We start from the raw sequence: 23494 nt of genomic DNA on the forward strand, positions 1-23494 counted from the left end.
CAGCAAGGAGAGAAAAGAGAAAGTACCACCAGAGTACCCATTGTTGGTATTCCCATGGTTTACTGTTTACATAGACAGACTATCTGATTTCATTTTGTTGTTACTGTTATGGCCCTGGACCAAATATGTTGAAGTAAAAAAAGCTGGAACTACAAATGGGTTTAGATGCAATGCTACAGAATGCTGTGTCCTACAGCTTTTTCATATTTTCTCTAATGCAAAACCTCGGAAAAAAAGTCTCTGTAGTGGGATGTGCCATGCAGATATCATCCTTTTCACTGGGCTAAAACACCTTGCTCACTTCAGCTTAATGAAGAGCCTCATCAGAAGTTACCTTCCCCCCATAAATAACCTGGCCACGTGTGATCCGACTGGTATCCAAGACACCTTGTGTGCTGTGCAGCACAGGTCTGGTCAGACATCGTCCCCCTTGCTGGCACTGCCCCCCCAGAGCTGCAGCTGCTGCAGGAACGGGCCTGTTGGATAGAGCTGCACTGACCAAATGTTTTGTGCTTGTAACACTCCCAGGAATTAGGAGAAAATGGGTTAGAGCCCTACCACACACCAGTGGGGTTTGAATCACCCTGACCTGTATCTCGGGTAAGTATTTGCACTCAGTTATTGTAGAAGGGTTAATGCACTGCCCTACTGTTCTTTTTTTTGCAGTCCCTTCTAGGCTTAATTGGAAAAAGAGCCACCACACTGAGCCACTCAGAAAGGGAAACACCTTTAATACTGACTTAATATTAGCTAGGTAAAAAAACCCCTCAGAATTGGTCAAAATAAGATGCTTTTGCCCAAAAGAAAAACTTCAGGCTTCTTCAATGTTGAAAAAAATATATAACCTAGAAATTTGACATGCTTACAGCATATTATATGGCTGCTGAAAAGAAACTAAGATTGCAGGTGTAGGCTCAAAATCTAAGTCAGAACCTGAGTCCTCATGTGTTTCTAGTTCACAGTGGCTCTTGCTACAGTATTCAATGTGACAATCCAGGAGAAAACACAAATATAGATGCACCGTCTTTCAAAAAGATGGACCCAATTTGAAATCACTTTGCTTTGAAATTGGGTCCATCTTTTTGAAACACCCTGTAGTATAATTAAATGTAACATTTCATTCAACCATTTCCTGTACACTGTGATTTGTAGATGTTTGACTAACATTGGGATTATGAGTAACTTGATACTAACAACAGGACTTTGCTACCACACGATATAGTTAGAACGCGAGTAACAAGGATATTGAAATAATATCTTTTTACTGCTTTGGCAAATATAAAGCCACTGTTATAGTATTATAATCATAAGGTAACATTTACTCTTTGATACATTAACCACTCGAAGGCAATCTAATGCTTTTCTACTGCACAAACTGGTTTTAGTTGAAGTAACGCTATTTTACAGAGTAGATTCCGTTAGTAGTTTGGGAATGCCAGTAGAATTCGCATTGCTGGTAACCTGCAACCATTTCCACACAACAGGCCGGTGTTCGGTCCGGCGGGCCCGGCCGCCCAGCGCAGGGCGGTCCCGCCGGGGGAGGCAGCCGGACCGGGCCGCCCCGCTCCCGGGCTCCGAGCCGCCACCGGCCCCGGCCCCGCTGACTGGACGTTCCCAGCCCGGGCAGCGCCGCGTTCTGAAACTGAAACCACTTTAAACCCTCCCGGGGTGAGGAGGGACGAGTTTGAGAGCGGGGCGGGTTTGCCCATCTCTGCTTCCGCAGCCAGGCCTGACCCCGCCGCACTTCTGTTCGCCGGGCCCGAGAGCGGCGGTGGGAGCGGAACGCACCCGCCAGGCCCCGCCGCAGGGCGCGGACCCGCCACCCCACCCGCAGCCCGGCCGCGGCCCCTCCGCCCGCCCCCCAAAGCCGCAACTCCTCCCCGCCCGGGCCTCCCCCGGCGGCGGCTCCCAACCCGCCGCTGAGCCCCGCGCCCCGGCTGCCGCAGCCCCGCCGCTCCGCCCGGCAGGGCGAACAAAAGGCACCGCGTCCGCCCCCGCCCCTTCCCCTCCTCGCGACGGGGCCCGGGCGTCTCCGCGCAGGCAGCGCCGGCAGGAGAAGCCGCCGCCCCGCTGCTGCGACCCGCAGCCCTCGGAGCGCCGGCAGGTATCGGCCCCGCCGGGGGGATGCGGAGGGGAAGGGGAGGAGACGGGCGGGGGGGCAGATCCCCCCGAGCAGGCCGCGCCGGGCCGGAACGCGCAGGCCGCAGCGCCCGCACCGCCGGAGGCGGAAGGGAAGGGCAGGGAAGGGCGGCGCTGTGCGGGGCTGCCCGCGCCCCGCGGGACCCGCCCCGGCCGCCGGGGGAGCCGCGGCCCCAGGCCCGGCCCTCCCGCCTCGCCTTCCCGCCCCTGCCTTGTCCCCGGGGCCGCTTCGCTCTCTCCGCCGGCCCGCGGCAGCTCGGCCGCCCTCTCGCCCGCCTGCCCCGCCGGCCTCGCCCCGGGCCCGGCCCCAGGCCTCACCTCAGGCAGCCGCGGGGACGGGCGGGACGTTCCCTTCTGGCGGCCTGTCGAGGCTTCGCTGCGTGTGCCGGGCAAAACGGTTCCCTTGGGCACTGAGGAAAGCTGGCCGAGACTGGCAGTGTAAAGGAGCATGGTTGTGATGATCACCTTGGCCGCGTTAATTAGCTGTCAGGTTTTCTACAAACCAGCCGTTTAAAAACAACTTGGATCTATGCTCCACGTGTTCTCCCAGGCACAGGGGAAGGAGACGAAGCTAATCACTGCGAAAGCTTTAGAACAACCAAGTTGTGCGGTTGAGGCGTATTCCTTAGAGCATTACCATTAGCTGCCAGTTACACCAGTGGTAACACAAATATCAGCAGTTGTACCCCAGGAATGGTGGCAGATTTTTTATGCATTCAGGATGGGGCGTTGTTGATTTTCATAGAATCATTTTGGTTGGAAAAGACCCTCAGGATCATTGAATCCAACTATAACCTAACTCTGGCACTAAACCATGTCCCTAGATGGGACAGCTGTAGAATGGCAGGCTGAAGTAGTTTTATGCGTGGACCGCACTCACAGAGCAGACAGTGCCTGGGAATTGACCAGGGAAGGACTAGCTGCTCTTCTTTTTGTCTTTTTTGCGATGTTCTCAAATACTATGGTGCTTTAATAGTATAAAACATCAAGGATTTTTTTTATGCTGTCTCTAGTTTTGTATAGCACATGTTCTCTGACATCATTTTTGCATCTTCTGGCCCCCTTATTCAGGATTTTCTGAAAGCTAAGATTTAAACAATCTGACTTTCTATTTTAGGTGCCCAACTAAAATACCCTAAAAGAAGTAATTTTTCTTTAAAGGGCTTACACTTTTTCAAAGAAGTGGAGCCTGGTGTGCATTTTGAGTCAAGGGCCAAAGGTGATGGCAGTCAAAATAATGAATTGTTCTGAATACCTGGTCAAGAGTTTGTAAAATTGTGAGCTTAAGCCTTTACAAAATTAAAATTATGTTTTCTATAATTTAATTTGCAATCTGAATTGTAAAAACTTTGAAAATATTGTGTTTCTGTAGGCCAGACTTCAACTACAGTATAGTTCTGTAAGTGAAACTTTCTGGTGGCAGTAAAGTATGGTTCTGTTTTCAGATATTTCAGACAGCATCAAGTGAATGCTTGGGTAGGAAGGTGCATTGCTTGTGTGTGTCCATCTAGGAGTCAGACTGAAGAATAATGAATAAAGTGGCTGACATCATGACAACTGTAAGACAGAGAAGGGTTGGAAAAGGCACAGAAGCGGCTGAAGATCAGCCTTCAGAGGAGAAGAATGTGAAAAATGAAGAAGGTGGGAAAATTCTGCCTGGTGGGTAACGAAAAGAACTGTGGCATTACAGCTTTTTAGTAGTGTTTAGCTTTTGGTATCTAGCCTAAGCACAGGTTAGAACTAAGTATGTACCAAATACATTTTATACTTGAATATCTATCACCAAAATTAATCGGATGAGACAAAGCGCATGCAGATTACTGTGTGTCCATCTCATCTCCATTTTTAAATCCTCTTTTAAATTGGTGAGAACAATTTGGTTTTAATTTAGTATCAGTGACACACTATCAAATTCCATATAGCCATCATAGGTTCTTAAATTAATCCCAGTTCAAATCATTGGTCACATAAAAGAATTTGAAGACCTCTGAGTTGTACTTCAATATAAGCAGATTGCACATGAAATCTGTATGTAACTGCAACCTTTCCTTTTTGACTATAGGACAGACTAGCTAGGTAAATTTCAGAGACATTAAGTATCTTAATTTGAGGATCTGTTTATGTAATTAAATACTGGTAATATTTATGTTTGGAATTATAACTTTAGAGTTGTCAAAGTTTGTTTGGTTTGTTTTTTGTAATCAACTTTTTTTAAGGGATGGTTTGACTTCGATTCCAAATGTTTTTATATATGCAGTTGGGGGTGGATGAAAGGAAAGTTACATTGTTACTTTTACATACATTGTTGTTTCCTTAGGCTAAATATTAAAAGGGAAACTGATCATAGTTCTCAGCCAGCCCTCCGGTCTATTGAATTGCGTATTTGGTACCCATTGCGTAGATGTCACAAACAGTATGAAATAACCACTTCAGAGATATAATTCTAGATCACAAATATCCATATTAAGCCTTATATCAACATTAAACACACAACCAACCTAAAAGTACCAGTAACGTAAGTGTACAATAAACCGATTGAGCTACCTAGAAACGCAACCCTTCTTTCTCATCGTTCCACCTATAATCTTATTCTGATTTCAACAGGATGTCATCTGCAATTCAAAGCATGACACCGTTATCAAAGGCTGCTTTGGCTGCTCTTCAGTCTCTTTGTGGGTATTTAGTGAGACTCTGAACCTTGAGTGTAGTTTTTTTATAAAAACCAAGCAAACCCGCCCAAACTGGGCAGCTGGTAGGACATTTGAAGAAAATTTTAATTTCTTACCTTGTGATTTAACATGCATCCTCTATTGCCTTAATTACAAAAGATGCCCCAGAGGATATTCCAATTTAGATTTACAAATTAGATATGGGTATTTATGTAAATTTGTGTTGGGTCCTGGTGTTCATTTACCACTTAAGGCACACCTTATTTCACTTTGCATGAAAATAAAGCACTCTGAGTTTGCTGTATGAAAAAAAAGTACAAAACACATCTCCACAAAGGCCTCTCAAAACCCAGTGTTTGTTACCTACAGAATGTAAACTGTACTAGCGCAGACAATGTATAACTTTGGTTCCAAAATTCCTTTGGGTTGAATTATGTGTTTCCCAATTACAGAGTGAAATATTTTTCTTCTAAGATCATACAGGTAGAAAGCTGTGGAACATACTCTCAGTAACTGTTGGTGGAATTGTTGCCATCTCTCTGGGACTTCTTACTTCTGTTTATGTTGCCACACTCCATGAAAATGACCTGTGGTTTTCCAATATTAAGGTAACAGTCATTTCTATAGTTTTATCAGTGCTTTCGTAGAGCGTATTAAAAATTGTTGGCACTTACTGAAACAATTACTGTTGTATTATACACATAATACTGCTTTGTACCCACTGTCATCTTTCTTTGAATATATAGATTGTATATATATATTGAAGGTACAATTTAGGTTTGCCTTTTCCTTCCAAAAACAAGTATTGGTTAATTCCACAGGTATGTGTATATTTTGAAGTATAAACAGGCATGGACTTGTGGCAATGTATGAACATAATGGATACAGCATTTTTATTCTGTTGTACTGATACAGAGGGGCACAAACTTCACTAAGAGCAGCAGGTCTGTAGTTGCAATTAACTTGCCCATCAATGCATGAAATGCTCATTTTATTTGGTAATTACTGTTTTCATTTTAAGTACACTAGAATGCCATTAGATATTAAATTTTAAATAAATCCCTCTAGATATTTTTAGTCTGGACTCTGTTGTCTCTGTAGCTCTCATTTCATCCTAAGGAGTTGATATGATAACTAGTAACATTGGAACATGAGCAATTTCAGCCGATTGGATGGAAAGATTCTAAAAAGCATTCAGTTCATCTTTCAGCAGGCTAAAGGAGAAAGAAATGCAGATATTCTCTGATCTTACATTATACCTTCTTCAGTATGATGTTAACTCCACCAGATAAGGCACGTGGCTACAGTGCTAATTTTAAACTGTTAACAGGAAAAGCTTTAATGAGATTTCAAGTATTATTAGAGATAAAATAGTCAGTTGTAACACAGAGCCATAACTGATCTGACTTCATACATACTCCGGCTTCTTGGAGCTATGTGTTCAGTGAGCGTATACTGTTCGTGTTTTGCCTGTGCACGCTCTCAACTTGCATTGTTTCTAAGGATATCTTCCCAAATAGAAGGCTATAGCTGTAACTCTATTGCAAGTTATTTTGTAAACATGTCCCAAGCAAAATTCAAAGGTACTTTTAAAGATTTTTCTCAAATTCTTTGTTACAGCGTGAGACCAAACAGGTAGTATCCCCTGCAGTTTATTTGTAAATACAAAGAAGGTTTGGGGATGAGTGAAGTCTAATCAAATTTTCTGCAATTGTCTGCATTGTGTTTTAGCTTTGTCAAAAAAGAAAAGTAATTGGTGCTTTGCTTATGCTCTTCATTTATGGAAAAACTCAACTCGGACTTCGGCTGCTTGCTCAGGATCCTGAATGACTTGGTTAAGGAGTTTGAGGAAACCTAAGCTCTAGAATGTTGCACTGCGCTTGAGAGGAAAAGTCTTTTATTTATTTTTTGAATGCTTAATATTATTGGGATAGAATCGCATAAATTGAGATCCTATGCAACTCTCTATTTATCCTGGAGGATTATGTTCTTTTTTTCCCTTGGAACAGTGGTAACTTCTTTGTTAAACACTCACAATTGAATACACAGAAAGATAAACATGTGCTCGTATAATGCTTACCCATAAGTCTGTATGTTTTTATTGACAGGCAATACTAGGAAAAGTATAAATTGCTGTAGAACTGGAAAAGTATTGTGAGTGAATAAAACAGATGTTATCTTAGCATGAAACAGATGTAAAACTCACTAGTGTTTGTCTCATAAAGTATAGCATTTGGTTGAATACAGCTGGTGCCAGGATTACAAATTAATCATGTTTGAATGCATTTTTGCTAATTAGATCCCCCTCTGTGACTCCTCTCTCCCCCTTAATAAATTCCAAATGTTAACTTTCCTTTTTTTTTTTTTTTTTAATGAGCACTTAGAATCAGCCACTTTTTGGTATTAGAAAACTTTTCAGTAATGATGAACTTGAAACAAACACTCATTCAAAATCCAGCATTCTAATTTTGTTTGTGGCTTTTAGTATTTAGTGCCAATGTCAGATTCTTCTCCTGTTGTTATAATGATTTTTGTGTCATAGAGCAGCTGGAGAGTTTAATTGTGAACTTACACTGAATCAGATGCATTTTTATCTGTTGATTTTTCTCAGACCAGAATTAGTATTGGTTTAGTTTGTCAACAGTTGACTTCAATAAAACACATGTTTTGAGATAAGATTCTGTACTGGGCAGTATGGGAGGGAATCACAGAATGTCAGGGATTGGAAGGGACCTCGAAAGATCATCTAGTCCAATCCCCCTGCCGGAGCAGGAACAGCCAAGAAAGAGGCATGGTCTGAGGTGTACCTAGTTTAAATCATTTGGACATTTTAAAATTAAAAATAATAACTTTACCTACACCTATAAATAAGTAGAAGATCGCTTTTCCTTTAACCTGTAAGTGAAGTATGAGAGTGATGAACAGCTGACAGGCAGCAGAATACCCTGCCAGCTGAAATCTCAGAATGGCATTATGGTGCAGCCCCAAGCACGGCACACTGAATTCATCAAGCCTTAAGGTGACAAAGCCACAGAATATTATGGGGTATCTAAATCTGGAAGAAATGTTAAATGCATAGAGCAAGCATTTGTAGTTTTAAAGTCCAGCTGTTGGCCACTGCACCTATCGAAGCATGGAATATTACAAAAAATAGTAAAAAAATCTAAAATGTTTCCAAACAGCATATCTGAATCATGAAGGGAATTGAATCAGTTGACAGAGGCATTGACACATCAGCCATTTCTCTCTTACCCGAAATTTCTCCATATATTTTACCTTTATTTGAACTAAGTTGCATAGAATGCACAAACCCAAAGATCCAAGCCACCATATAGGTTAATTTCCCTAGTACAGCAAGAATTTGAATTGAAAGCAGCTTCACATGGTGGTGAAAAGAAATGGAAAGCAAATTTACTATTGAACTTTCACTTGCAGGAAGTTGAAAGAGAAATTTCATTCAGAACAGAATGTGGACTTTATTATTCCTACTACAAGCAGATGATTCAGGCTGCTTCCATCCAGCAAGGTATTGTAAACTGTAAAGTAAGTTTTACTTCGTGTTGGCAGCTGACTATTTTTAGTATTTTTTCAAATTTAGTTGAGAACAAGGAATACTATAACTGTGAAAAACAGTGTAACAATTGTACTGGACACAGATTTATTCTGTTCATACACCAGTGAACCACCAAGTTATGAACATAATAAATTTCACAATGATACCTTGGTTTCTGTGCCACACTTTCACATTCTGATGAAGGCAATCACTTCGAGGCACAACTTTTATACCTGTTGAGGTTTCAGCCTTGCTGATTTATTCAGTATTACTTTCATTTTTATTCTTCTCTTGTTTAACTTGAATTATGAGCCATTTGTGGGAAGGGGCATTTTTTTTTCTGTCTGCCTGGACAGCAAGTGACACAATGAGCAGCTTCCAAGTAAATCAGGGACAATGATGGGGTTTTCCTGTGACAGTCTCGTATTTTCTAGGTGCTTAAATTGCTCCTTAGCAATTTTATTTATACTACACTTTTGTCAATATTAACATCACCGGTGTTCAAAGTAGTGACAGGAGTGGTCCTTCAGATCCAGTATGTACCACAGATCCTATGCTAGGAATGCAAGGGCAAAAATAAATGGTTTATACATTACTAAAGTACAGTACTTGAATTAGCACTCTACATCACATTCAAAGCAGGGAAACTGAAGACCTCAGAAGGTCATGTTCATTCAGAGGTAATGTGATCTGAATCAAAGTTTGCAGTTTTTGATGAGAGATCCTAAAATAGCCTTTGAAAAAGTTATTCACTGTTCAAATGAAGGTGGAGGGGGGAAATGACAATCTCCTATTTCAATTTCTCTTTATCGTTAAGGTTTACATGGTTTAGTATATGACAATAAAACTGAATCTGTGAGGACAATTAACATACTTGAAAGAATGAATGTTTACCAGGAGGTGTTTCTCAGCATTCTGTATAGGATTCTTCCAATTCAGGTAGGCGTTTATTTATGACTTTAGATTGTAAGTGCATTATGAAGATTGCGCAGTGAATCATAGCTCCCCTTTTTAGTTATTTTCTAATTAGAAATACTCCTAATACCTCTGTAATTTGTAAAAGCAAAACCTAATTCATATTAAGTATAATCCCCCCCGTGAGTGTTTTATGTCAACATCAGTGTTCTTGTGTTTTACAGCAGTACCTAGAGCCCGTTTATTTTTATATCTACACTTTGTTTGGACTTCAGGCAGTTTATGTCATTGCTCTGTATGTAACAAGCTGGCTTCTTAGTGGAACATGGCTTTCAGGGTTGTTGGCAGCTTGCTGGTATATTACAAACAGGTAAGTAAGATTAAACATTCCATTGTTCTAAAATTGTACCTCATGTCAAAGGTAAGGCATTAAATCTTCAAATGCGTGATTAATTGAACTAAACTCCAACTATAAGGCCTCTCTCCAGATGAGCCAGAAAATGGAAAAAATGTTTAAATAATACAAAATAATTAAAACAATCGGAAATGAGCTGACATTTCAGACCAGATTTTTAAAGTTTCAAGAAGTTTAACTAGAAAATTTTGGCTTAAATTAGTCTCTAAAAGGGAACTACATCTTTCAGATGTATTTGGATCTCCAGAAGATACATCCTGTGTTCTCCAGCCTAGGATCTCTGAGGTGTTAAAGACACCTGCATATATGCCCTTCAGGTCTCTCCTCACTGCCCCACACCCAACCTCCAAAAAGATGGTAATTGAGCTGTTCTAGTGATTTCTCACTTAAAAAAATCTGAATTTGGAGAGCAAAATTACAGAACTGCCTTTAGGCCACCAGTAAGCTGGTGGCATGAAGCTAGGAGTGGTGGCACAGGCTGTTATAGATAACTTCATCTAGAAAAAGACAGTTTCATTCTATCAAAATGCTTTTATATGTTAATCAGCAGCTGTAAAGAAGTTTATCTGCAAGCATTTCCATTACCGAATAATTGTAGGTATATAGTGGTAAAACGTTTCTTTCTCCTAAGATGAAAGTAATTTAAAAATACATGCAATGTGGAGTAAGTTTACATGTCTATTTCATGAGGTCATGTTTTCCATTTACACAATATTTGGAACAGATTTGTTTTGTCCATCTTTCTATTAATTCACAAGCAATGGAAGCCTGTTATCCTTTATGCAAATAGAATAAGTACCTAAATTGATTTGGATAAAGACTTCCTGTTCAGGTGAAGTACATCTGAGGCTACTGAATAGCTCTGTTTCAGATGTTTTTTCATCCAGTTAAGCATGTCTCAGATGTGTTGTTTACTTTACTTTTTAGCAAACATTTTCTTGATGCAAGAGAAAAGGAAATTATTTTGGTTTTAACTTCTAATTCAAGTTTTGTAAATGACTGCCCTTTGGGGAACTTTTACTAGCTTCCATCACATACCTTTTATGGTAAAGCATTAAAAAAATGACCAGAAGTTTCTAACCATTTTAGTGGTATTCAAATCCAATGCAGTGGGATCACAGTGAAGAAACTGATATCTATTTATTCTTATATGTGCTTTTTACAAACCAAAAATGAAGTAAAATTACCTGTGGCCTGAAAACCCCACATGCTGGATTTTGGGAGTGCTTTTGTTTGCGTGTTTGTTCATTTTTAAATTATCCAAGCTGTGCAAGCATTTAAGGTAGAGAAACAATGAATGACTTGCAGAACCTTCATAATCATGTTTTTTTCAGAGCCAAGCATGTTGAAGGATCTAGAGTGTAAAGCCTCAAATTTTATCAATAAGTAGTTAAAATACCAAAAAGATGCCTTTCGTTGCAACCTCTCTGTCACCATGTTGGTGTTTTTTATGTTTTAAATTTATGAAACTCTGTTTGTTTTATACAGAGTAGATACTACAAGAGTAGAATTCACCATTCCTTTAAGAGAGAACTGGGCACTACCATTCTTTGCTGTTCAGATAGCAGCCATCACATACCTACTCAGAACTCATTTGCAGCCTGTTCAAGAAGTGAGTATTTCTAACAAATATGACACAGTAAAATCAGTGTTAGACAAGTGCCTATAAAACTTAGGACAAAATACTTATTAAGCATTTATAGCAATGGATATATACACACACAAATCACTTATAACGTTGAAAACATGATTCAGATGAGCCTTCTGTTAATTCAGAGGTAGTTGAAATACAAAGGAATACATGTGCTCACCAATGGAAAAAAAATAAAGGTAAGCTCTAAAGAGTGTATGACAACAGTACTGTGTATTTAAGAAAACATAAGTGACTAGTATAAAGTGGGCAGCAGAAAAGCTTGTAAAGCACAAGGATTAAAGATTTTCTTTTGATTTTCTTTGTTTTACAAATACAGGATGTTGTCCCTATCTGCAAGAACAAAAGCAAATTGGTGATACAGTCTTTGACAAACAGTTCTTAAGTCATTACTCCTCAATTTGTTCAAGTAACTGCTGTTTATAGCATAGTAAAACACATAGTGCTTGTTAATCTATGGGCTGAAACTATCTGAGATCTTACCCTTTTGTTGCAAGTGCTATTACAATTGTAAAATACAGACATAAATACAAGAACCTGTAACTCTGAAAAATTTTTGTTATCCTCCAAACAGTTATTGCAGATAGAAAACTTATATTAATGTCTTAAAAACTGATCTAAAATAAAACCAAATTAAGGTGGGTTTTGGTTGGGGGGGGCAGGGCGGAGAGGGGAGGAACAAGATGGGGTATTTATAATTTATTTATTTTTCATTAAGGAAACTGTAACGTTAAATAAAACTTCTTTCTCTTCTTCTAGAGAATGACACTTTTGGCTGTATTCATATCAACGTTTCTCTTTAGCCTGACTTGGCAATTTAATCAGTTTATGATGCTGATACAGGCGTTGGCGTTATTCATACTGGACTGCTTTGACATGCTTCCTACAGCAAAGGTGAGGTCACATTTGGAAATAACCAAACTTTTTTCAATTTTGGAGGTGTTTTACTAACCAGTGGTGCAGATGCCCAAAGTAATACAGATTATACACTGTGCTGCTTTGTGCTTTTAAGTACTCACATTGTATATACTGCAAGCATAAAAATTAATAAACAGAGCAACACCATTTCTGATTTGTTTTTTTCCTCCTGATTTTATTTCACTTTGCGTAATTCACTTCTATTGTTTAATTTTTGTCTAGTTTTGTTTAGGCACAGCTATGTTTTGACACTATTAAGGGATTGCTTTTAAAACCATCATAGCAGTTGATGTAATAGCACAGCTTAAGCACGTCCTCTGGAAGTGGACAGAAAAAAATTTGCACAAGAAATTTTTGCCTAAGTTGAAGTCATAACAATGTATGAATTTTGCCTCAAGTATCGTGCATCCTTGTTTGAAAGTGAAGTGTAGGCACCGTACCATGAAGAGAAGGAAGATGGACTAAATTGCTCAAGAGAAGCAGTTTTCTTTTGTACATTGGAATTCACCCCGAAATAACAACATTGTCACTGATATGTTTCTGAACTGAATAAGCCAAAAAGTAAAACAAGTGTTACTAAGAAAATAAGAGATCATTTACAGTTATTTTTTTTGAAATAGAAATAGACTACAGAGGATGAAATTATTGTCTTTGAATTTAATCTCACAGTGAAATTCTACTGAGATGATTTTAGCCCTTGTAAAAGCGTACACTAGTTGAAAAAGGTCCTAACGTTAAGGAAGGTTACAGTAGGATGAAGCACAATTCATATTAATTTCATTTTAAATTTGAGGCAGACTTGAATATTAGTGATTGTATTAATTTAACTGCAAATTAGTATGGTGGGTGCATATCAAAATAAATGTGGTTTATGTAACAGTTTCTAAACTCTTTATTATACGTGCAAGTGTAAGATGAAGTTAGCAATTGATGTCACTAATCAGCTACCGTAAAAGTTGGCAAATTACCAGCTTCATCCTGAATTATACTGAAGTGGACATGCTGTACTACTCTTGTTCCGTATTAGTTTTCAAAGAAGTTCTTCTTGAAACTGTTGGAGTTTGTTGGGCCATTTGATACTGATTTACACCACTCTGTAATACGAGACGGAACTCGGGTTCTTTGGCACCACTTTATCAGAAAATCATCTGTTTTTTACTGTTTGCATTCAGTTTAACATTTGTAGTAGTTTAGCATAGCTCAAAAAGGGCTGTACTAAACTACTATTAAAAAGTTAGAGAAATCAGCAGATGTTTGATTACTGAAGTGCACTGAGCCATAACTCTTCAGTCAGAAAGACATTAGAGAAGCTACAGAAACAAGACTTTGACCAATGAAAATTAAAAAACACCTTCCAAATATTAAGTAATTAATATTTTCCTCACTCTGCAGTGGACATATCTGCTTTATTATAGCTTCAGGCTCTCCTGGGTATAAAACAGGCATAAAATATTAATCTAACTAGTTCAGGAGATAAATATAGGGAGGGTATAGTAATGGCTGTAAGTATGATGATTTAGTGTAAGATGATACATTTTTAGTACGAATAATTGATATTTAGATAAACTATAAAACACATTCAAAGACAAGAAGATATGACTGTAAGGTTATTGTTACAGGTTATGTGGCTGTATATCATTCAGATTTCTGGATTACTTCTGGTCTGCGTCCTACAGTTCTTTAATTCTATGATACTTGGATCATTACTTTTAAGTTTTAATGCTTCTGTCTTGATAGCAAGAACAATCCAGGTAGGTACTGAAATATTTCTGTAATACTAAATGAAGAGTGTGATATATAGAGATAAATGAGTAATTTCTATGCATTATAATTTTAAATTACTAATAGTAATTAAAGGAATTACCATAGCGTAAAGCAACAAAAACGTTGCATGATCAAATAATGAATTCAATTATACTCTCTACAGCATAGCCAATCACATCAGACACCATAATTCTGTGATTGCTATTAACATTTATGATTGTGCAAGCTGCAGTTTTAGATCCTGCAAAAAATTGCATAAATGGACTTTACACCTGTTTCAGCAGCATTTGTCTTGTAGTTATGGATCTGCCTCCAACAAAATATTCTGTGAGAACTGGGCACATATCACAATCAGTTTACTGAAATCTTTTGTTTCTTTCAAAGATTAGGAGTTTTTTTCCTGCTTTTACAATTCTCTTTTTTCTGCTGCTGGCATTGATGACAGCCTCTAATTAGAATATATGAACTTACAGGGTCATTCCTGATATCTCTCACTCTTGACCTTTAAAAATCAGGACTGTGTTTTTTATAGTCAGACAATGTCTGCACCTCTTCCAAGTTGCCTGTGAGCAGCCAAAGCACCACGCTCAGATCCGGAGCTTTGAACTGGAAAGCTACTCAAAATCCTATCAGCTGACAGAGCCAGAAGACACCTTTGCCACATTTAGGTGGAAGGTCTAAAGAACAGATATTTCAAAAGGCACACAAAGCTATTGAAATGAAGGGAATCCTGGAACGCAGCCACAGGTGCACAGGGCGCCAGCAATTGTAGAGATGTAATGGTAACAGAACTCCGACAGATCAGCGTGCTGGGGAGTTCTTATGACATTGTCCCTTCAGTTTTGTGGAAGAAATACATCTTCATTCTGGATACTTGCTTATGTATGCATTTTTGCTTACATGAACCTAATACAAATTTGATCCTAATAAGGCTTAGCAGATAAGCAATCTGAAATGGTCTGTGTTGCTTTTGTTCTAAATACATACAAGTGTACTGAAATATTAATATTTTGTTCCAAATACATACAAAAAAGTACTGAAATACCGATATTTTCTTCTTTCTAGAAAAACCTAAAAAAGGGCACCTTGCTTAATAGGCTTGGAAAACTTATCCTCCATGTACTGTTAGTCATGTGGTTGACTTTCCTAATAAATAAATTCATCAAGGTAAGCATATAATTTTTAAGATAGAAACGTACAAAAGGCATTTGTTAATCATCTCCAGTAATGTCATTAGATAAAAATTGGAATATTTGGCTGCATTTCAGAGACTACTGCATTCCTATACTGCTGAGCATTTGCAAAGTTTTTCTTTGAATTTACTTTTCAATGAATGCAGGTAGAAATGAATACTTATAAAAATGTGTAGACCATACCACACTTTTATTTCTTCTTGTGCACAGAGGTATCTGCAGACATTAGTAACAGTAACACCTTTTCTGCTTTTGAGTTTTGGTCTCTTCAACTGATCTATATCAACAGATTAAACTTTAGTACACATGGAAATTAAAAGTATCACAGTAAGATATGATAAGTCATTGCTTTTAGCTGAATTTTTCATTTCAACTTGTCCTGGATAGTCTTTATCTGTAAACAAGAAACTAACTTACTAAAAAGTAAGTAACTTGCCCATTGGACCACAAGACCATAATTACAAACTCAGTGCTTATTTGATTGCAAAGCACCCTGTCCAATAAGTCTGTGTTGCTTCACAGTTTCATTTAAATGATGAAAAAACTGTTTACTGTGTTAATTTTTTGATACTTAAAAATAAATTTCCTTTCTTTTTTCCCCCCTTTATAGAAAATTCTTCATCTTGAGTCAGATGAACATATATTCAAATTCCTGAAAGCAAAATTTGGATTTGGGGCAACAAGGTATGATTTAGCTGCAATTTTACTTTTTTGTATGGCTTCATTAAATGAAGCCTGAAGGTTGTTGCTCGTTTCAAATCTTGGTAATGAATCATGGATTTTTACCTCATGTTTATGTCATACATTTTCTTTCAAAATACTCTGCACAACTGTGGCTTTATAATTGCTTGGGAAAAAAGGAAACTGGTCCTTTTTGACATCGAGTTATGAAATACATGATGACAAGGATTATTTTTGTTTCTTTAGAGATTTTGATGCTAACCTGTATCTTTGTGAAGAAGCTTTTGGATTACTACCATTAAATACTTTTTCAAGACTCTCAGACACATTGCTTTTTTACGTCTACATATTTGTTCTCTTCCTGGTGACAGTAGCAGCTGTAATTGTTGCCTTTCGGAACCTCAGGTAAAATATGTTTAGAAATAATTCCCATTTTTATCCATTTTCTCTTCGTCAACAGGCTAAGGAACTGACAGTTGAGTACAGCAGCACACAGCATTACTTTCCACAGGTACTAAGGAAACAGTAGGACATGTAGTAGAGAGGTCAAAATAATTAACTTCCTATTAAAGCTAAAAATGTAAAGGATTTAATGAGATGAAACAAAGAAACATTACTTGCTAGATTTCTTCAAGCTCTTTGCTGTTGAGGTTTTACGGTTGACCGGGGTGTTTTTTAGGGGGATGGGAAGCAGGGGAAGGGTGTCTGTATAGAAAACAATGTTAGTTTCTTTAGTTCATCCCATTTTCCCTGTGCAAAGCACTCGCAATTAAACATTTCCCTGGTGATATCCTCAGACTGCCCAGAAATGAGCTGGGATGGTCTGTGCTGACCTCCCTGTGATGGGTGGGAAGGAGCAGGAGCGCCAGACTGCAGCTGTGCATCACTGCTGCCACTTCCCACAGCTGAGCTGCAGGATTTGGAGTAGTTTACGGAACACTAGGAGAAAATTAGTACTGAACTGCTATTAAAAAGAAAAAAAAGGTAAATGGTTCATTATAAACTTCTCAGTTGTACATTTGTAACTTGGGCGAAAGTTAGAAGGGATGATATAAAACTAGATCAAGCAAAAATTCAAGGAGTGTCACATAACTAATGCCAGTCATTGTGGATTTGGTGGAAAACAACATGAAACAGGGAGAGAGAGGATCTAAGATGTTCCAGAACTACATTACAATAATTGCGAAGTCATAGTCATCTATAAGGCATTTTGGTACTATTTAACCAGCCTCTTAAACTCACTGCATCAATCCTTTTTAAAAACAAAGACTCTGCAGCTGTTATTTTCTGTAATTCAAAACATAATCCCAAACATTACCCTAATTTTTAATGCTGACTAGTTATCTCAGCTATCGCCCACTCAAAAAATTTCTGCTTACATGTGTGAGTTTTTTCCCTGTTATTTTTTTTAATCAGCTCTCCATATACATTCACAAGAGTAGCCACATCAAGCAAGAACCAGCCTTTTCAGCACATCTTTTCTATAATCTTATTTTTAATCTGCTGCCTTAGTAGCACACAGATACACCAGCAATAAATTCCTGATGCTGCATCAAGTTGGTGCGATGGGGCTTAATTATTTCATAGGTGTAACAGAAGATTGTGGACTGATTGCAGTGGTATTGCTCTTCGCATCAGAAGGACTAAATGCTTTTTAAAATACAGACAACTATATGAAATGTGTTACAGAACTGACTATAACACTTTTTATTTCTTCTGTTTAATTAGTGATTCAAATCAAGTCCAGTTCATGGAAAAAATGGAAGAATGCACAATAACACTGAAGCCTGATGCTGCTTACAACTTTATTCACACAGTCCTTTTTGGATGTCTGGCATTCAGCACAATGAGGTATATTTTTAAAAATTCTACTAAAGGCTTTTTTAGACAATCAACTTTATTTTGATAAGAGTGTCAAATATACTGACCACAAACTGATAGGATCATGAACCTTCTTTCTCTCCTGGCTGCATTTCTGCTTGTAGATGGAGGCATTGCCAAAAAGAATGTCTGGAAGTCTGGGAACAGGGATGTTCTCAAGAGCTCATAGCAAAGCGTGAAGTTAATCTTTTACCCAGTTATTTCAGAGTCCTGAAAGTCCAAGAAAACTATGTTCAGAATTTCTCTAACATTCTTATTGGCACCACTTAGCAGAGCTCCAGACAATCAGCACAAACTTGTCTGTATTCTTCCAGAATGAAATACCTCTGGACATCCCACATGTGTGTATTTGCATCTTTTGGCCTGTGCAGTACAGAAGTGTGGAAACTCATCCTGAAGTGTATCCATCTCTACACACCACAGAGGGTTAGCACTACTCTTCATGAAACTGTTTTTTGCCCCATATCTAAACCAAATGAAGACTCAGATTTAAAAGACATCTGAAATGAATATTGTTTGTAGTTCTCTTAAACTGGATATCTTTGAAGTACATTTGTATAGATTTAGTAAGTGAAATGTATTTTCTAGTGGTTTATTTATTAAACAATTCCATTTGAATACACTAGATGGCAATATAGATGTGGCGATGAAAAATAACTACAATTTTACTAAAAAAGTCTGTCACCTTATTAAGAAATCGTCACAGGTCTGAGAAGACCTTTACAATATCTTATACCAAATGATACAGTGTTTTCCACTTTGTAGAAGATAGATTTAAGTATATGGAAATAAATCCATGACTTGTGGTGGGTCTGTAATAAGGGGGTACTTTAAAACAAGATCAGAACGTCCTTGTAAAATTCAAGCTCTGTAAATTACACCACATGATAAATACGCTGGATATCATTAGATTGAAAATTAAGTTTATCCAAACAAGTGTTTCATCAGAATAACCATTTTCTTTGCAATTTCTTTTAGACACATGTGATGAAGTATTCTATACCAATAATTACATTACTATACATTTCATATAAGGTAAGAGGCTTTTTTTCCCTCAATATTTTGGCATTTTTTAGTTGCATGCATTTAGTTGTCGTGTTTATTTGTAATATCTAAATCTAATCCTGTTTCTCTAGGGAGATTCCTAACTTTTGCTCTTAGGCCAACAGTAACTATAAATAATATAGTAGTACCTGCTTTTCTCTTAGACTCAGAGGCCAAAGAATTAATGCTTATACTTTTTGAATTCAAAATGAATATCCTTGTATTTGGGAAGTACTGAACTCCCATAATCATCAGTGGACTGTTCCACACCTCCAAGGTTGTGGTTGGAACAATTGTCTAACTCTGCACTTTTTAGCTAGAATGAAAAATATGGTGGGGTTTTTTGTCAGGAAAAGCTGCAAGCTCTTATAAATCTCTGGGTTCTTATCACAGGCATCGAGTTAAAATTTGTGTATATCCTGTATATTTGAGGATAGTAACTATTAATAAATCGAAGTACACTGAAAACCCAAAGCACACCAGATACTCAATAAGAAGCTTAAGCATTGTTATACTGGATGAAATCCATGATCTTCAGCCAGAGGGATAAAAATAATGTGAAAGAAAAAGCTGAAATCTTTCTACAATATAGAGAGATGGGATGTTTTCACTCAGAAAGTGTTTAATTTTGCTCCTGAAAGTTAAAACATCGTCTTACATCCACCAAGGAGCTAGGATAAGGGAACAGACACAACTTTAGTACCTAAATCTCCTAATAATTCAATTTCTTTCTATAGTCCTGTCATCAAGAGCTGATTATTTCATTTATTGTTGTAAATTTTAGGACTTAGTTTTATTTTTCAATAAGTAATTGCATACCTTAGGAAAAGTATTCCCCATTACCAGTTCAGAGAATGCCACCTTTCTGTTTTCCTGCCTTTTTGTTTTTGATGCGAGTCAGCAATAACATTTCATGTTATCTTTTGCTATACCAGTGTTCTTTAAGGCTTTTGGAAACTACAAGTCCTCAAGATTTTTCTAGTCCAGAACAAAATCCTTACATAATTCTAGTTTTAGTGAAAGAATGCATATTTTTGCTAAGTAGCTCAGCAGCATCACATTCAAATTCCTTCTTAACTTTGGATGACTATTACCTAAATTGGATGATTTATGCCTTTTTAGATTGTGAGGCAGGTTTTCTTACACTTTTTCCTATGGCATTTCACTTCGCAAGCTAGCAATTCTTATTATCTAAAGAAAGCAGATTTGCAATAGGTTTCACCATAACATCCTCTGTAGTAAAGACTGATGCAAAGCAATCAGTCATTATATTGTCATTATCTCTCTAAATTGCTCCCTTTTGCCCTTGAATATTCACTAGCTTAAACAACAAGAAACCCTTATATAAATCTCTGTAAGCTTTTTTTTTTTTAGAGAGAGAGAGGGTTAAGCTTTTCAGAATCACCTTCAATCCTTATTTCTCTCCTCCAAATCTGATTTGTGTGTTCCTTGTCCTCAATAAATTTTGGAATGTTTTCCCCCAATAGTCTATTGGATGTTGCCATTCAGTCACACTTTTTCTTCTTTTCTTCAGTGGTTCTCTGTTAATTCAAACTTCTGAAATGCCATTAATGGCATCCACAGCACGTCTAATGATTTTAACTTTTGATACGGGTTTCCTACCTTTTTTTATATAGATGCAATTTGCCTTTCCAAACTTAAATGTTAATTTGTGGGGCCTTTCCTTCTCCTGTATTCATAGGCATTATGTCATGCCTTGGCTGTTACATATTGAACTGTTACTTGATGCCTCTTTATCTCATTCCTTTTCTTAAAGCTTTATATGTCAAAAAATAAGGTAAAACATCAACATTCATCATACAGTCCAGGAAACTAAGAAGGTTCACTTGTAAAGTGGATACAGCGTGCAACAATCATATTTGGTGTCAACTTTCAGTTTCCCATTGATTTTAAGATAAAAACTGATCTTAACTAATAGAGTTCTGCAAACCTCCCGTGAGATGTGCGCCGGAGAAAAGCTGTTCTTCTCAGACACAGCAGGTCATTGTGTTCCTTCTGGTCACCTGGCAGAAGCTGCAGATCTCCAACTCTGAAACTGTGTTTTCATACAGCAATGGCAGCCGTGTGTCCTTCCTGAGAAGGGAAGAAATGCTTATGTCTTGCAACTTATCCATGAGCTGGACAACATCATTTTCCAGCTAAGATGAAATAATGTGTTTCAACATCCAGAACTTGTTTAAATCATTCTGTCTCCAATTTGTTTTAATTTTTTTTTTTATTATAGTTCTGGCCAGGAATAATGGATGAACTGTCAGAGCTGAGAGAATTCTATGACCCAGACACTGTGGAGCTGATGAACTGGATTAAGTAAGAGGATTTTTTCTCTATTTAAGTTAAATGCTATTTGTGTAGATCTAATGTTCTTAGTTATAGTGTTGTCCTTATTTTGTCACAGCTCATCAGTGATCTTTGGTGACCCAAGGAGATAGTTGAGGATAAAGGGGCTATCAAGAGGTTAGCATATTAATGGCTGTGGAGAACAGTTATATGCAGAGTCCCCCAGACTGCTCTGGTTCCAGTATCATGCTGCTGTATTGCCCGTGCGTCAGGGAATCAGTTGACTCCATTTGCTGCCATAAGCACACTTAGTTTTCCCAGCTGAAAGAGGTCAATTTGGAGGTATCAAGCTTCTTCCATCATGTTATAGCTACCTCTTTACATTAATAGATCTCTGCAGTTAAATAATTTTAGTTTCATTTTTTCCCCCCAACCTGGTGTCCTCCTCTTTTTAACTTGATGATTTTAAACAGCTTGGATGTAGAGTTTTAGAGCTGGAAAATTTGTACGCTACGGTTTGTTGCTTGAACTTCAAAACTGGTTATATTTATTAGAATTAATACCAGTATGTGTTCTAAACTGTAAACAAAATATTTGTAGTTGAACTTGAACTAGCCACAGCTAAGCACAGGTGCAAAGTCTTTTTCAGGAGTACAAATTAATAATTTCAACCCCACCTTATCACTTGTGTTTTCACACAGAGCATAGGAAGCTATTTTTTTAGGTGGAAATAGTTTGGAATACTGCATGTAGAATGTCCTGAGTAAAAAGGCCAGGTAGGATGTTCTGTGGAGGATGGTGAATTTAAGGGATATGTTCTTTATTAACATATAGGAACCACTTGAAAACTCTTAAGTTCTGAACAGAGATATTCCTGGGACTTGTATTTATTTTGAACTCCGACAAAGATCTTTTTTTCCTTTAATTAGTTTGATGTTCTGGAGGAAAACATTCTGAAAGAAAATCTGAATTTACTACATTTAGCATTGAACTGTTTGAAGTATTTCCTTGGAGCCCTGTATTGTGTTTTCAAATGCAATAAACTTCAGTGAAACCAGTTGCCCAACCTATTCTACCCATAGCAACATATTTACACTGCATAATGTTTTATTTCTTTAATCCATAACCTAGAAGGAGTAATTTAAAAATAAAATATATTACAAGCCTTCACTGACTTATTTTGAAAGCAGGCCATGTTTTTCTCCATCATTTAGAATCTTAGCAGCCATATTGACACATTTTTGTGACTAATGTTTACCAGCCAGTTCCATTTAGCGCTACTGTTTTATTAAAAGATGGTAAATGTCTGATAGTTCAGGTCTCCTGTGTACAATATATGGAGTTATGTATAGATTTATACATAAAATATGCATGTGGAGTTATTCCCAGACATGAACTAGATTTGACTGGATCCAATGAGAATAATTTTTCACATGTTCTTAGTGCTGAGAATGCTAAAGTGGTGCTTATCCTCTTTTCGTTTTAAATCGTGACAGACAATTACGGGGAAAATTTTCTACTTAGAATTTATTGTGTTTAGAAATATTCATATAAAGAAGAGTTAATTATCTATGCTTTAAATACAAGTCAACAAAATTTATGGTAAGTTTCTTGAAGTGGGACAGATTTTCTTAAGTTTTGATACATAAGAAAGATATTTTACTATAGTAACACTTGATAGTTCTGCTGTAGTTAATGATCTGTCAAGGTTAGTGTCAGGAACTCATCATTCATTATTAAAACTCACTGTGAGAAAATCTAATTTGTCATGTATAGCAGTGAATTAGGAATAACTCATCTACATTACCATCTCTCCACAACAAGAAAACCCTTCCATCGGCCTAGGTCCAAATGCATATTACCCTCTCCAAATACACAATCTGAATAACAGCCAGCTATTAGTCTATCCACTGGGAAGTGTCTGCAGATGTATTTTTTACTCTTCCCCTTACTGAAATTACCAGAGCATTTTCAGGAAGATATACTAGTTTGTATCTTTACAGCGAAGTTACTATCAGTATTGCGCTGCATCTATTGCAGAGCGCAATTCTTTGCGTAATGATCTTGCATATCCCAGTCTCTTGCGTTTTACTACCCACCACCTCATTTTCTTAGCTTTTTTTAATCAAAAAAAAGTCAAGAAGGTCGTGCCATAGACACAGGGATAGTTCACAGCTGTGTGCCCAAATGGGAGATATATTAAAATTCTTAGTTTTGGTCTTTCTCCCCAAGACAACAGGAACAACAAGCTCATTTGTGAGATGGGGAAGAATATCAGTAGACTGAGCAAATCAATAGCGTGAACTTCCCTACTCAGTTTACCTCTGGTAAGTGTTGAAGAAGCAATGTCTTCTGCCTTTAAAGAGGAAACCT

General features: G+C 37.7%; 1 protein-coding gene across 7 annotated transcripts in view; it reads left to right on the top strand.

Moving 5' to 3' along the window:
* Positions 1 to 1566: 1566 nt before the first annotated feature.
* The window catches only part of DPY19L3 (dpy-19 like C-mannosyltransferase 3), a 30072-nt gene continuing 8144 nt past the window's right edge, over positions 1567 to 23494 (top strand). For 2 of the 7 annotated variants that reach the window (XR_014185157.1, XR_014185158.1), the window contains exons 1-17: positions 1567 to 2104; positions 3651 to 3798; positions 5283 to 5416; positions 8244 to 8334; positions 9179 to 9300; positions 9501 to 9646; positions 11180 to 11303; positions 12102 to 12236; positions 13880 to 14011; positions 15090 to 15191; positions 15828 to 15901; positions 16145 to 16303; positions 17627 to 17749; positions 18094 to 18205; positions 18758 to 18814; positions 21069 to 21151; positions 23354 to 23448. Coding sequence is in view for 5 of the 7 variants with exons in the window: in XM_082062893.1 (XP_081919019.1) it covers positions 3669 to 3798; positions 5283 to 5416; positions 8244 to 8334; positions 9179 to 9300; positions 9501 to 9646; positions 11180 to 11303; positions 12102 to 12236; positions 13880 to 14011; positions 15090 to 15191; positions 15828 to 15901; positions 16145 to 16303; positions 17627 to 17749; positions 18094 to 18205; positions 18758 to 18814; positions 21069 to 21151 (1724 nt within the window). In the remaining 2 variants the exon portion in view is untranslated. Of the gene's footprint in view, positions 2105 to 2722; positions 2801 to 3584; positions 3799 to 5282; positions 5417 to 8243; positions 8352 to 9178; positions 9301 to 9500; positions 9647 to 11179; positions 11304 to 12101; positions 12237 to 13879; positions 14012 to 15089; positions 15192 to 15827; positions 15902 to 16144; positions 16304 to 17626; positions 17750 to 18093; positions 18206 to 18757; positions 18815 to 21068; positions 21152 to 23353; positions 23449 to 23494 lie in introns of those variants that run through there. The other 5 variants (XM_082062893.1, XM_082062892.1, XM_082062895.1 and 2 more) reach the window with 5 other exon arrangements.

The sequence above is a fragment of the Streptopelia decaocto genome (genome assembly GCF_964273445.1).
Source record: "Streptopelia decaocto genome assembly, chromosome: 11".
In the NCBI taxonomy this organism is placed as follows: domain Eukaryota; kingdom Metazoa; phylum Chordata; class Aves; order Columbiformes; family Columbidae; genus Streptopelia; species Streptopelia decaocto.